General features: G+C 42.9%; 1 protein-coding gene across 5 annotated transcripts in view; it reads left to right on the top strand.

The window, feature by feature from the left end:
- The window catches only part of NEK1 (NIMA related kinase 1), a 127,098-nt gene that overhangs the window by 39,163 nt on the left and 73,343 nt on the right, over positions 1-14,592 (top strand). For 4 of the 5 annotated variants that reach the window (XM_050946174.1, XM_050946172.1, XM_050946169.1 and 1 more), the window contains 6 exons: positions 782-841; positions 1,125-1,184; positions 1,315-1,362; positions 1,462-1,536; positions 6,969-7,147; positions 7,228-7,359. In XM_050946174.1, coding sequence (XP_050802131.1) covers positions 782-841; positions 1,125-1,184; positions 1,315-1,362; positions 1,462-1,536; positions 6,969-7,147; positions 7,228-7,359 — 554 coding nt within the window. The remainder of the gene's footprint in view (positions 1-781; positions 842-1,124; positions 1,185-1,314; positions 1,363-1,461; positions 1,537-6,968; positions 7,148-7,227; positions 7,360-14,592) is intronic. The other variant, XM_050946170.1, reaches the window with a different exon arrangement.

The raw sequence follows: 14,592 nt of genomic DNA, 5'->3' as shown, positions 1-14,592 counted from the left end.
TTGGAGTTGTTTGGCAAGAAGAAACTGAGGATGGGGTGAGTGCACAGCGTCCCTTTTACTGTGCCATGGAGGCGCCACTCCAGGGGTTGCTGGGGCGCTCCCCTACGGGTACTGCTAGAGGAAGAACTTCCAGCATTGGTTCACGTGGCAAGCACGCACAACTATTTTGGAATGCACGTGAGTAATACATCTTGAACACCAGTTACAGGAAAGGTAACTGTCTTTTCCGGTTCCAAAGCAGGTGTGTGGTTGACTAGTCAGTTTGTAACTCTGGTGTTTGTCACTCCTAAGTACATAAATACCAGTTAGCAATGTTATTACATAAGAATAAAGTATTAACTATAGTTTGAACAAAATCTGTAGTTGTAAATTTTGAGGCCAACTTGTTTTCCCAGTGAGCACTCTGATTGACATCTCCAGGGACCTTCAACTTGTTAAGGAGGAGGGCATAGAGGATCAGTGAGCATTTGATATTCTCAGAGAAGGGAAATGAACAAGAAAGATAAAATTGAGCTTTTAAAACTATTTGCTCATTTGTTTTGACCAGATAGAACCCATGGTCAAGAGCAAATGAAGAATTACAATGAAACTCACCCTAGATCTTAACAGCATCTTTTGTTTCAGGCACACTTCTGAATAATAGATGAAGCTGCATTGTGAAATATTGTTACATTTTAAATTAGTGCTCTCTCATTTCCTGACTTCACTTTCCTATTATTTTGGGATCTAGAAAGTACCATGCACTGACATACCTAATTTGTAGTTGTACCTTTTTATTTAGGCCCATCCAACTCCAATGAAGAAAATGAATCCAGGAGAAGAAAGGAGGAAAATGTTTGAGGTATAAAGACACCCATATACCTGTTTTCAAGCTACATCAAAACCAGAACAAAACTTTTAAAAATGCAGAATAAAACCTCCAAACCTTTCCTCCTTATTTCTTTCCTCCAAATATCCTCTAACTTGTTAATTTTTGCCTTCCTGGGCATGCCTCTGCCACTGGAGTACTAACCTTCTTGATCTAAAAATTTGCTGAAAGTAGTATTCATTGATTACATTGATAAATTAAATTAATTATACTATATATATACACTCGCTCTCTCTCGCTCTTTCTCATTTTTCAGGAAGCCCCAAAAAAGAGAAAATTCGAGTTACTTGAGAAAGAAAAACGACAGAGAGACCAGGTAGACAAAATACTTTGGTTTTTTTTTCTATTTACAATGATGCTTTAAGTAATAAAATGTTCCTCTGTGAAATACGTCATAAATTACCTCAGAATATAAAGTTTAATATTCCAACTGTTGAAATTTGCAGATTGGTTTACTGAAAGCTGAGCAGATAAGAAGACTGGAAAAGGAAAGGGTAAACTAATGTTTAAATTTTATTTTTAACGGTGAAATTGAATTTTTATTAGAAAAATGAATACTTGAACTTTTATTTCCCTCTTTTTGTCTTCTCCAGATGGAACGGATAAACAGAGCCAGGGAACAAGGCTGGAGAAATGTGCTTAGTTCAGGTGGAAGTGGTGAAGTTAAGGTTGGCAGCAGATGCTGAAATATATAGCACAATCTTTTCTCTCCCTTTTATTTATCTTCCGTGGCACGTTTTTTTCTCCATAACAAATAGATGCTTATCTACATATGGGGCTACCCCTAATACTAATCTATGAACAGTCTCAGTGATACTGAATAATGGCCCCCTTCACATACCCAACTTCTTGGTGTTTGAGTACTTTTTTCTGATTTCTAAGGTATTCCATCAAATTTTTGTATCATCGTTCACACACCCCATTTGTTTCCTTCCTTCTCCCGTTCCTCCCTCTTGTCCTTTTTCTATAGTGAATCTATGCATGAAACAACCTTCTTTTCTTTGTTCAAATGCCTCACATTTTTCTGTCTAGGTATTTTTATGGCCCCCAACAACATAGTATCTGAGCCCCTCCCCTATGAGAGAGATGTGGTGGTCCTTTCTGCCTTTTGAGTCCATAGGGAAAATAGCTTGCCTAATTTATCAGTAGTAAGTGTTTGTGTGAATAACTTGCTGAGAGAAAGTTGAGACTGAAGAAATGAGTTTTGCATTGGTTCTGAAAGAAGTGAGGCCTGTTGTATTAATTTAGATGGAATATAGGAGAGTAAAGATGCTAAATAAATGTAGTTAGTGTTTAACATTGAACAGTGTTTGGGGTTTGGTATGCAGAGGCTGTAGTTTGTTTCCTATTATCGCAAATACAGTATTAAAATTTTTTAACTTTTATTAAAGATATAGAAAAGAAAGCATTTGAAATGTCAAGTATTTAGTAGGGCTTTTATTTTAATTTTTTGATACTGGAGTTTTAAAAGAGGTTTGTTGAGGGTTTTTTGGTGTAAAAGAGAATAAGTTGGTCGAGATGAGCTGGAGCTGCTGTTAAAATAAAAACAAAATCAGACATTAGGTGATGGGTAGGAGCTGGTAGAGTGGTCATCGTGTTTGGGTGGTTGTTATTATTATTATTATTATTATTTATTATTTATTTGACTAGTTTGGTTAGGATGCTTTTTGGGATTAGGATGAAGGTCTGGGGTTTTAGGAAGTGATGGAGGAGGCACCCATGATGGTGAAGCTTACATTAGCACCTGGTATTTTATTTATTTATTTTACTTTTTAAAAAAAGTGATGTTGGTGGAATAGCTCATTTCCCTTATTATTTTGTCAACTAATTAGGCTAAATTTTTGATGCACTCATTTTAGTTGATTGATTTTTAGAAAGTTCTTCGCTTTTGCAGGAGTGACTTATGTAGTCTAGATCCGGAGAAAGTTCTGTTTTGCGTGCTTGTGGGGCTCTCCTAGTGGGTGGTAGTTACCTGGGAACATGATTGTTGTGGGAAGTCAGACGCATTCTGTGGGACTGTCTCTCTCAGTGCACAGATCAAAGTAGTGGAGAGGTGTTCATGGCAATTTATATTGCTAAACAAATGAAGGGCTGTACTTCCTACTACTTACAGCTTGTTCAGAACACAGAGGTTTCACTGCTAGATAATGAGACAGGGGTGGATCACAGTGATCAGGTTTTGTATGTTTTGCTTTTTACAGAACAAGAATGTGAGGGAACTGCATGCGCACATCTTCGTCCCACATGACTGTGTACTCACTATACGCAAACATGCAAGGCCTAGCTATACACATGCTAGTACTCTCATTGCTGGCCTCTTTCCAAACCTAAAAAATGGTGAGCACTGCTAGAGGGCTTACAAACTATTCAAGGAAATACCGTTTTCCTTTACACTACATATTTCCCCCCCCCCTTAAAAGTAAAAGGACACAAAGTTACAAACCAAGTATTCTTAAAATATTAAGAAATAAATATGTTAAATGTGAGAGGTGGTTTACATCTTCTCTCTAGATAACATCTCATGGACATTTATATAAGGTCTGGACTTGGTCGTGTAACTGAATCAGAAACATCTTTTTGATTTGTAATGCTAAGGTCACTTGTAGAAACAAGGACCTGAGCGTCACTGGTAACATCACAAGTCGCTGTCTACGGTTGTATTGTAGGCTTGGTGCTTGCAATAGGCATTGCTAGTGTGGGACATCTTGAAAACTGGTTTACATGTTTAGTGACACTTCTATCCAATGAGACAGAGGATCAGTCTGTGATGTAATCACTCTGGGTTTCCATGAATTATCTTAGTCTTTTAATAAGACAGGTTTTCATATGGAAAAGTTACATCTGGGTGTGCACAATTTCGCTTTTGATCATTGTTTCTTAAGAATCTCTCTCTGTAGATTGAGTTTAATGAGTCCATATAAAACTCAAATGACGTTCTTCAAACAATGTTGGTATCAGATTTGTGATGGCATGCACTTCCTTTCTAGAAGCCAAGAAAAGATTTGCTATCGTATGTTGTAAACTGCTGTTATCCAGAACTATAGCATGTATCACTTGCTTGAGTGTTTGGATAAACCAAAACTGTGAATTGAAATAATCCCCTTTACATGTGCGAATTGTGAGGTGCTTCTTATCACTGTCTTCAGTTTCCATTTGTTGGTAGGGTTGGGCAATGTGTTACCACCAGTTAAGGATGCAAATGTATGGGTACTTTGAAATAATCACAGCTATTGACTACGCTGTTTTTCCTCATTACCGGCGCTGTAGAGGTGCTCCTTACTCTTGGATAAAATTCTAGAGTACTACAAGTGCTGTAGTTGTGCTTCTGCTTGTGGCTGTATCACAAAAGGTATTGGCTGTGCTTTGAAAAGTTTAGGAATTACTCCCTTTTTAAAGCACAGTTTTTGTTTTCTTATGTTTTAAAGGTCTGAAACCATCCTGAAGGATATCAGCTGCCTTCTCCAAAAGTTCAGCTGATTTTTGATTTGTGCTGGAGTCTGATTGGTTGAAGATGCAGGAATTTTATACTTTGCTAGTCTAGCTGAATCTCAGACATCCTCTGCTCAATAGTGCATTGAAGTTTGCATCAATGATATCATTGAAGTTTGCATAAATTACAGTAGTGTTTCTGTAATAACAGCCAAGGCCGGCCTTTGGTGGCCTGCCCAAGAGGGTGCTGTGCACAAGGTTTGGATTCCCATCTGATCTGCTGGCAAGAGGCAGCCGCAGCATGGGGGAGGGAGAAGAGACTCGAGCTGCAGGGCACAGTTGGACGACCAGATGTCAGAGCTAGGTGACTTCTCTGGAGCAGGAGTGCCCCTCCTCCGCCCTGCTCCACATGTGCAGCTGCTGTTGTTCCTGTACGCTCACACCCCATTCCTCCCTGGAGTTGCCCCTGTCCACTCCAGACTGGGAGTGTCTTCCTGTCTGCTCTGTGAGGGGGCTGATAGCAGGGTCTTCCCCTCCATTCCACCCGTGTACCCAATTTCCACTAAGTTGGGATGACGGGACAGGGGGAATGTGTGTGTGCTGCTGCCTCTCTGGGTCCAGAGCTGCTGGCAGCTGCTTGTGTCTGAACGTGTGTGTGCCTGAGTGAGTGAGTGCACTGTCTTTTTAAGAAAGCAGCCATGGTCAGGAGTCTGAACTACACACACCCCTCAACCCAGTCCCCCAACACACACCAGTGCTCCCTACATCAAGTCGCTTCTCCAACTGGGATGTCCTGAGGCATCTGGAGCTGCTGCTCTCCTGCCCTCCCCTTACACGGCCTGCAGGGAAAGTGACTTGGATGCAGGAAGCCCTGACATTGCTTCTTGCTCGCCCCCACCCCCACAGGGCCCTAGAACTGTGCGGCGCGAAGGAGCAACAGTCCAGAGGGGGAGCAAGCAGCAATGCCAGCTGCTTTGTGCATCCGGTCAGTTTCCCCACATGGGTGTAGGAAGAGGATGCAAGGGTTAGGGGTAAAGGGGGCACAGTGCAGGGGTTGGGGCACAGGAGGGGAGTGCAGAGGTTGAGGTGAAGGGGGTACATTGCAAGGGTTGGGGGCACAGGAGGGGGGCAGAGATTGGGAGTGAAGGGGGTGTAGGGATTATGGGTGCAGGAGGGAGAGCAGGCATTAGGGGCAAAGGGAGCACAGTGCAAGGGTTAGGGGGGAAGGGAGGGTGGGGAGCCCATGGGGCCAGAGGCAGTGGAGGACACCAAAATGCAAGTTTTCCCAGGGTGCCATTTTCCCTAAAGCCAGCCCTGACCAGTTGGGCAGGATTTCCACTGTCTATGGCTTTTACTAGCAGTGAGGTTTTCTGCAACTTCAGTTGCTTAAGTAGTCTGTGATAATGCTGTGAAATTACAGAAACTGCAAACCTCTGACCAAACTTCTTCAGTCTTTCTCCATCCACTTGTAATTAAATCCAAATAACACTTTTTTGGTTTTTGCATACTGAAAATATATTTCCTACTCATGGTGTGTGGGCGCCCCAGCACTGCAATTTGGAATGTTTTCCCTAGCTGTGTACAACAGAAGTTGCACATGTGCTTTTCATGCCCTTGCGCTTCCTCCTCCCTCCGCAACATAAAGAACATGGTGACCCACTTAGTTCCTTCAGACCACCTTAAGTAGAACAGCGGAAACAACCCTAGTGTCGCTTGGTTACTTTATCCTGATCTGCACTTGAAAGTAGGTCAACATAGCTATGGGAGGAGGGATAGCTCAGTGGTTTGAGCATTAGCCTGCTAAACTCAGGGTTGTGAATTCAATCCTTGAGGAGGCCACTGAGGGATCTGGGGTGTTAAAATAAATAAATAAATATATATGGGGATTTATCCTGCTTCGAGCAGAGGGTTGGACTAGATGATCTCCTGAGGTCCCTTCCAACCCTGATATTCTACAGTGCTCAGGGGTGTGAAATTCAGACCTCTGAGTGCTGAAGCTATGCTAACCGGTTCCCCCCAAAGTAGATGCAACTAGGTCAGTGGAAGAATTAAAATAAATAAAACAAGGCTCCTGAGGCAATTGTAGGCTAGTGTAACCAGGTGTCCCAATTTTATAGGGACAGTCCCAATATTTGGGGCTTTTTCTTATACAGGCTCCTATTACTCCCCACCCCCTCTCACACTTGCTATCTGATCACCCTATTATAGACTAGTAAGCCTAACTTTAGGACCCAGCAAATTGCTGAAACTATAATCAAGAACAAAATTATCAGGCTAATTTTTACCTCTCTTTTTTACCATTATACTTTTATAATGATAGCACTGTCCCTCTTTTCTTGATCCAGTTTCTTCACTATGATAAACTACTTACTCTTTGATGGTGTAGCTTATCGATTTTGAAGTGGGATTATTTCCTTTTACAGTAGAGGGTCAGAAATACTGTTATATGGTAGATATAGCACATACAATTTAACTGCTGATGGAGGATAATAAAATATTAATGTTACATGAGTGTAAGAGTTTAAATCCTCCTACTGTGTTAAAACAGGTACATTTTGGACATACTAAACTTCATGAAGAAATCCTGATTTGTTGTTGTTTTATTAAGACTAGTGGACGCTGCCATGGTTTATTAGGACAAGGATGTGAGAGTTCTTTCTTTAAATCCCAGGCACCATCTTTTGGTGGTAGAGGAGGTGTTGGGCCTTCCCCTGTGCCTGCCAGAGGACAGTATGAACACTACCATGCTATCTTTGACCAGATGCAACAGCAAAAGGAAAATATTAAAGTAGGTGAGGAGAGAGAAACCAGATGGAGAGCAGAAATGCGAAGTCAGGAAGCTGTTGAAAGGTATGACTACCTTCCATTAGAGTTGCATGTGCTCTGCTTTGACGAAAGTAATGAAAGTTACTGTACATATTTATCTACAGAGGAGTTCCACCTGGAGTACGTCCAGGATTTCCTAATGGGCCTGATGGTCATCACCATTTACCAGATGCTGATGCAATTAGGAAAAAAATCAAAAGATTGAAGGAGGTGTCTAAACAAGCCAATGCAAACAGGTTGGACTGTAATAATCTGTGAATGCATCCCTACGTGTTTAGATTTTTGTCCTATGTTGTGTTTAGCTTAATCCTAGACACTTTTAAAAACCATCTTTATCCATTGACGCTGTTTTGTCTGTTCATGTGTTGGTTTCTCACAGAATGCATAACCCTTTTAGAATCATGGGTGCCTTAGTTCCTACTGAAGATGGCCAATGTGTTATGTATCTTATCATGCTTGCAGCTGATTCTACCATTTCTTCCAGTGCTTATGGGTGAAATCATTAGTAAATCTAGCTACTATGTATGCTGACCATTTGCTTTGGTAGAGTCAAGTTGCTGATAGTTATAAATAATTAGTCTGGTAACTAATTACTAGCAACCCTTAAGAGTGCTGTGCTTTTCGTTAAAGACCCAAAATATAAATTACTAATGAAATGACAGCCTGGACTAGCCCATAAGCCTGTTTTTCTGCCAGCTGTCCTGGGGTATTCCCTCCTTTTCCCAACTCTTCCTGTTACCTGACCTGTTTGATTTTCCTAGTGTGGAAGTGTTCTTATAAAGCTCACCACTAGCATGCTTCTATTACTGCAGGGGTTCTCAAACTAGGGGGGTCAGGACCCCTGGGGGTCATGCGGTTATTACATGGGGGGGTCACAAGCTGTCAGCCTCCACCCCAAACCCTGCTTTGTCTCCAGCATTTATAATAGTGTTAAATATTTAAAAAAGTGTTTTTAATTTATAAGGGGGGTTGCATACAGAGGCTTGCTATGTGAAAGGGGTCACCAGTACAAAAGTACAACTGTACTACTGTATTTCCAGTTGCTTTGCTTAAAGCATATTGCTCAGAAGAAGACTTTGGAGGAGCAGGCTAGGGATGAGTGTAGCTTTCCAACACTGCTGACCAGAAATGGGAAGACAGGGTAATATAGCTAAAAAGAGGGTATGTCATTGTATGATAACAATGTTGTTGAATTGTGGAAGAATGTTGTCATTTCTACTTTAATTGTGTGGGGTTTTTTTCCCTACGATTACTGTAAACATTTTTAAAATAAATGCCCACTCCCAAGTTGAGCTTCTTTTATGATACCCTACTTTTTCCTAGGAGATCTGCTTGGTATGACCTCCAAAGGCTATGTCTACACTAGTCAGTTGCGACAGTGCTTTTTTAGCAAGAACAGTGCTCAGTCATAGTTCATTAACCTAGTTTCCCTTGCTAAAGCAGACATCTTTACCTAAAATCCTCTCCCACATCTTTACCTAAAAAGCTGCTGCAGGGAGGAAGGGCTGAAAAATGTGTTCCTCAGAACCTAATTCCCCAGTGATAAAACTGAGGAGTAGCAACAGGTGGGGATGGGAGAAATAGCAGGGCAAAGGTTGGGCTGGAGAACAGATCAGTCTTCAGATAACTAATTTAATAGTATAGAAAAATGTGTGTGATTGCATAACTCAAACTGATAATCAATATGTCTAAGGGGACCAAGTTAAGCTTGCACATGCAATCTTAACTTTGCCTTTCTGGCTTTTCAGTCCTAAAATTTGTAACATTAATATCATATTATAAAATCTCTGTTTAATGAAGACCTTTACCTTTTTGTGTATTAACACATAATCACTATCTCTGAATTGTGGAAGACAGGTAAGACTCTTGTTGTACTGTGACTGCTTAGGCTCTACCAGACCATCTGGCACACTATCTTCATCCTTGATGACTGGAAGAAAGGTGCTTATTCTGTGTCTGTTCAAAAAGAATAAGGCTGAAAAGAGTAACTACAGTAGGGGTTCTCAAACTGGGAGTCAGGACCCGTTGGGAGTCACAAGGCTATTACATGTGGGGTCATGAGCTGTCAGCCTCCACCCCAAACCCCGCTTTTGCCTCCAGCATTTATAATGGTGTTAAAATATATAAAAATGTGTTTTTAATTTATAAGGGCGGGGGTTGCACTCAGAAGCTTGCTATGTGAAAGAGGTCACCAGTAAAACAGTTTGAGAACCACTGAACTACAGAGAGATTATGCTGTTGACCTTCCCTTGGTATCCCTTGGAAGATAGTGTCGTTGAGGGAAGAGGCCTATAATGGAATGGAAATCTGCTTTTGAGTCAGTAGCAGATACATGCCATGGTTTCCTATCTCCACTGGAGTTTGGCAAGGCTGCGTTCTGTCACCATCGATCAATATCTGCAGTGACTGGTATACTCCTAGGGAAGTTCTGCACCAAAAACCTAAAAATTCTGCGCACAACATTTTAAAATTCTTCAAAATTCTGTATATTTTATTTTGTCAAGATAACATTATATAATCAGGCCAGTTGAAATTATTTTGGTAATTTATTTCAAAATACCTCTCAGCAACTATGTTTGTAAAAATATAGATAGAAAAATCCCCCCCCCCCAGCAATTGAGAGTTAAAGAAACTCTTTTCTTTGCCCCCTCCCCCTCAGAGACCAGCAGACACCCCTCAGAGACCAGACATCTGCATCCCCTTCCCCCCAGATCTCAGCTGTGGGTCACCCCCAGCCCAGACACTTGTACTCCCTCCTCCTCCTCCTCTTCCAGAGCCCAGCTACAGGGTACCCCCAGGCCAGACACCTGAACCCCCTAAAGCCCAGCTGCAGAGTCATCTCCCCCCACCCAGACACTCACATGCACCCCTTATCCCCCAGAGCTCAGCTCTGGGCCCCCACCCAGCCCAGACACTTGCACCCTGTCCCCACCAAAGGCCAGCCATGCCAGTCCCCAGTGCCCAGTCACAGGGGCCTCCCCAAGGCCAGACACATGCACCCCGTAACCCACAGAGCCCAGGAATCCAGAGGGAGAAGCAGCCTGATTCTGCATCCCAGACTTGTTTCCTGCATGGTACCTCCTTCCTTCAGGGCATGCTGAGAACTGCAGCTTCCAGGAACCCTCCAGCTCCTCCTCCCCACTAGCAAGCAGCCTCCAGGTCCAGTTCACACCTAGCTCTGTATTAACCTGCCTGGATAGGACATCCAACATATGGCAAGTGCCAAATATTTGGGAGGCATCATTGCAGGTGCTTAAAAGATAGATGTGGTTCTTCTTTGAGAGCTAGTCCATATTAGTTTAATGTATATCCAGTGCATGCGCATAGAAGACATTTCCAGTCAGCTGTATCTAATGGGATGATGCGTGTGCCCTTCCTTTCCTTGTACACTTGATGAAGGTGTAAAGGGTAGAACTTTCCTGTGAGAGAGAGTTCCTTCTCTACCACTAGTGGTACCTGTTGGAACTACTCCCTCCAACAAATTTTTTTACTTTAGCGATTACAGCATTTTTTCGGTAGTTACCTCTTCAGGATGCCTTAGAGGAGGGAGAGTTCTCTTCCTCCGTTGCTAGTGATGTTGCCTACCATGGTTGACTATGGAAAATCCCTGGGCTTTAAGAACCTCTCATCCTGTGAGGTGTCCGTTCTGTCTTGGTGAGGGGCATGGTGCGGAGTACTGTGAAATTTGTAGGTCCTTCTCAAAGCAGATGCAGTGCTCGAGAGAGGCACACCAGAGGATGTTTATTATGGAACAGAGATGACCCTGGACTCTAAGTGTCTAGGTTTTTGAAATCCAGAGGGCTTCAATTTCTGACCTGGCATCTGCCTAAGACTCTCCCAAGCTGGTGCCTTCCTCATCCAAAAAGCATAGAGACACGTTGCATGTTTTCTAAGGAGAAACGTTGAAAATTACCCTCTCCAGATCTGACTGCAAGGCCTCAGACCACCAGACTGTTGGTCATTAAAGGTGTTTCAAAACTTAAAAAAAAAAATTCCTCGAGTATTGCAGCCTGTACTAGCAGAACAGAACCACCATACTGGAAGCCCTGGCAACTGCATCCATGGTCATTTTAGTGTCCTTGGTACCAAGACATCAGAGTGGCCACTGGCAGCCATGGTACTGTGCAGAAGCTCTACCCTGGTACCAGGCATATCATCACCTAAGACTATTTTGCCAGGCCTGGCACCACTATGCCTTTTAGAACTGTACTTTCCTCTGATTCCACTAAGGTTCCTGGATTCAGTAATCTTTTTGTCCCCGTCTTTGGGCTAAGTGCCCCCTATGCCTCTGGGAGGAGCACCCTCTTTTCAAGAAGTGGTTCCCTCTTGTTGTTTGACTCACAGCGAAGTTGCCAATCTTCTCCAGGCAGGTGCTGGGGCTCTGCAGTATCAGTTAAACTGATCGTGTCCTTCTCAATCTATGGCTATTGCCAAAACCCTGATCTAGTCTGGTACCAGGACTGTTGGTGCCAATCCCTAGGGAAAAGACTCTACCTGTCAACATCAGCCCTTCTTCCAGTATAGAACACTCAAAGTCCTGGGATGCAGACAGTCTCCTTTGAGAAGGAAATCTGCAGGGGGGCAACCTCTCTGTTACATCTCCCACAGTGGCACTGACCAGGTAGCATACTTGTCTTGGTGCTTGAGGACAGCATACCAGTTACTCTGTGTTCTTTACCCTCTCTTCCTTTTTGCAGCTGTCTCGCTTGCTTTCAACAGACCTGATCCAACATCTCCTCAGATGGTTGTGTTTTGGATGTGGTCCAGAAAGGCTGACCCTCTTCTGGGAGCCCTCCCATGAGACTCTGCTTCAATATGAAGCATAGCCACTTTTGGTTCTGAATGTGATAGAAGTTCCCCTTCAATACAAGGGAAGGAGCTTCTAGTCAAGGTATTTCTTTACTCCCAAGAAGTCAAGAGTGTTTCGTCTGATTCTAGATGTCAGAGCATTCAGTACTTTTATCTAGCTCAAGTTGGTCTCCCTTGAATCCATCATTCCCTCTCTGGTCCAAAAAATACAAGTAGTTTCTCTTGACCTCAAGGATGCGTACTTCCACATCATGATTCCCCAAGTGCGTAAGTGTTTCCTGAGGTATGTGTTGAACAACAACATATTACCAGTATTGGGATTTGCCCTTCAGGCTTTTGAGAGCACCTTGTGTTTTCACTGAGTGCCTTGCAGTGGTCGCAGCTCACTTGACAAGGGTTCGCATTCAAATATTCCCAGACTTGGTCGACTGGCTCATCAGGGGCCACATGCAGTCTCAAGTTTGGAACCACATCGTGTCCATCCTACACTTGTTCACTTGTCTAGACCTCCCTGGAAACAAAATGAAGTCTATATTTAAATCCTATTTGATAAATAGAATTCATTGGGACTGTATTCAACACAGGTCTTGTGACTGCCAATCTGCCGCCTGACAGATGTCATAAAATATTATATCTGCTCCCACTTGCAGTCCCCACCCCCTTACATGGGTGAGGATTTGCCCCAGGCTTCTGGGTCTTGTGGCAGCATATATATTTGTTATTTCATACACTGGACTCTGCTTCTGGCCCCTTGAAGCGTGGCTATCCTTGGCTTTCTGGCCAAGAAGATGTCATCCAATCAAGGTTATCATAGTTCAGAGCAACTGGAACTCTATTCCCCCTTGGTCATCCAGCCATCACCTCTGTTGGGCAGAGTCCTGCATCTTCCTCCCTTCTGACTGGGATATTTCCAGGTTGAACAGTTCCCTGCCTACACTGTTATTCCTCAAATGTTAGACTGCCTAAGCAGGCCTGATTTGCTTCTCTCAGAGATGGTAAGCTATGTAATGCTAACAGTTAAGTTACCACACAGTTCTTTCTATGCAAGCACTTGTCGTCTTCAGTTAAAATCATTACAGAGAAAACATATTAACAACAATAAAATAACTTACATGCATTCTAATAAACTTACCAGAATTCTCTCCTGCACTCCAACAAGGGCTTTGTTTGGTGATTACTCCTTCAAACTTCGCTCAGAGATTTTTTTTTTTTTTTCTGTAGCTACAAGTTCATTGCAGGTTCAGCTCAAAACCAACACCCAAACGGGCGAAAGACCTATCCTTTCCCTGATTGGTGCCTTGTTTGGATCAGAGGTCCTGTCTATTTGTTGGATCAGAAAGAAGACCCTGAGTCAGTTTTAACTCAGGCTGTTCTTTGTCTGCTGGTCCATGAAGAATCCAGTTTAAACCAGCATACTCTCTCCAAATAGTGGTAGCCCTCTGGAGGTATTAAAATCAAGTGAATTTGCCTAACCACACCCTGGAGGGCTATAGTCCCTCTCCTCCATGGAAATACATACAGTCCCTCAATAGTATACAAACACTTTGCATTTTAAATACATGAATTCATAAAACTATTATTAAATTCAGCCTTGGTGAATTCAAGTTTAATTCAGTAAGGTTTATTCAAGATATTTGTCACCCTTGTCACAGCATCTCCCCTTGTCAGTCCTTCAGTCACTGGACTGGGGGAAGGACCAGTGCAGCATTTGCAAGAGGGTTCCTTACAGCCCAGTTCACACTGAAGGACTATAATCACTGTTGCCTCCTTGCTTGGATGTGGGACTCAAATGGGGAACTTTAAAGCTTAGGACCTGTAGTCCATCACAGAACGGGCCGTGCAAATTGGTGTTCCAGAACTGATGACTATACCCACAGCATGCATAGCCTTCTTTCTGGACATTCAGTGCTGATCAGTATTGGTGATGTCTGACAATATGGCAGCTGTCTTATTTAAACAGATGAGGGGTCAGGTCCTTGGCCTTATGCCAAGAGGCCATTTAACTCTGGGTTTTTGTCACACAACAGTACCTTGTCAGCCATCTCCCAGGAGTGGACAACATGAGGGCAGATGGCCTGAGCCGGCATTTCTGTGACAACCACGAGTAGTTGTGCCACCCAAGAGTCCTTCAGGACACCTTTAACCTTTTGGGGGACTCCCCCTATGAAGACCTCTTTGGGAAAGCAGAACAAATGTTCCCGCTTCTGTTCATGGGGAGGCCGCATTCCCAGCTTTTTTTCGGATGCCTTTCTCCTCACTTGAATAAAGGGCCTAAATATGTTTGCTTCCATCCCTCTGCTTCCGAGTGTTCTGTGGAAGATCAGGCAAGGGAAAACCAGAGTGGAGAAACATAAATCCACACTGTGTAGAGGTCAAGCATAGGAGTTGATTACATACAGCGCGGACGGTGTGTCACCTTGCTTATTAGGCTCAGAGACACTGTTAATCAATTGATTAGAATAGAATATATGGATTTTTTTTTTTATGGGTGGGGGAAAGTGACGGAGTAGGCAGTTCCACAACCTCAGATAGGTCTAGCAGCAAGACAAGATAGCACAGTAGCCATTGGTTAAAAGGTTACATAATGTCTCTGTCCACGGTCTCAAGTTAACAAATTAAAATTTAATTAATACTTGGATAAATGTATTAGTATAAAATAT

The sequence above is a fragment of the Gopherus flavomarginatus genome, chromosome 3 (assembly GCF_025201925.1).
Source record: "Gopherus flavomarginatus isolate rGopFla2 chromosome 3, rGopFla2.mat.asm, whole genome shotgun sequence".
NCBI lineage: Eukaryota > Metazoa > Chordata > Testudines > Testudinidae > Gopherus > Gopherus flavomarginatus.
The sequence above is the reverse complement of the archived record's forward strand: the minus strand, read 5'-3'. Positions and strand labels throughout refer to the sequence as shown.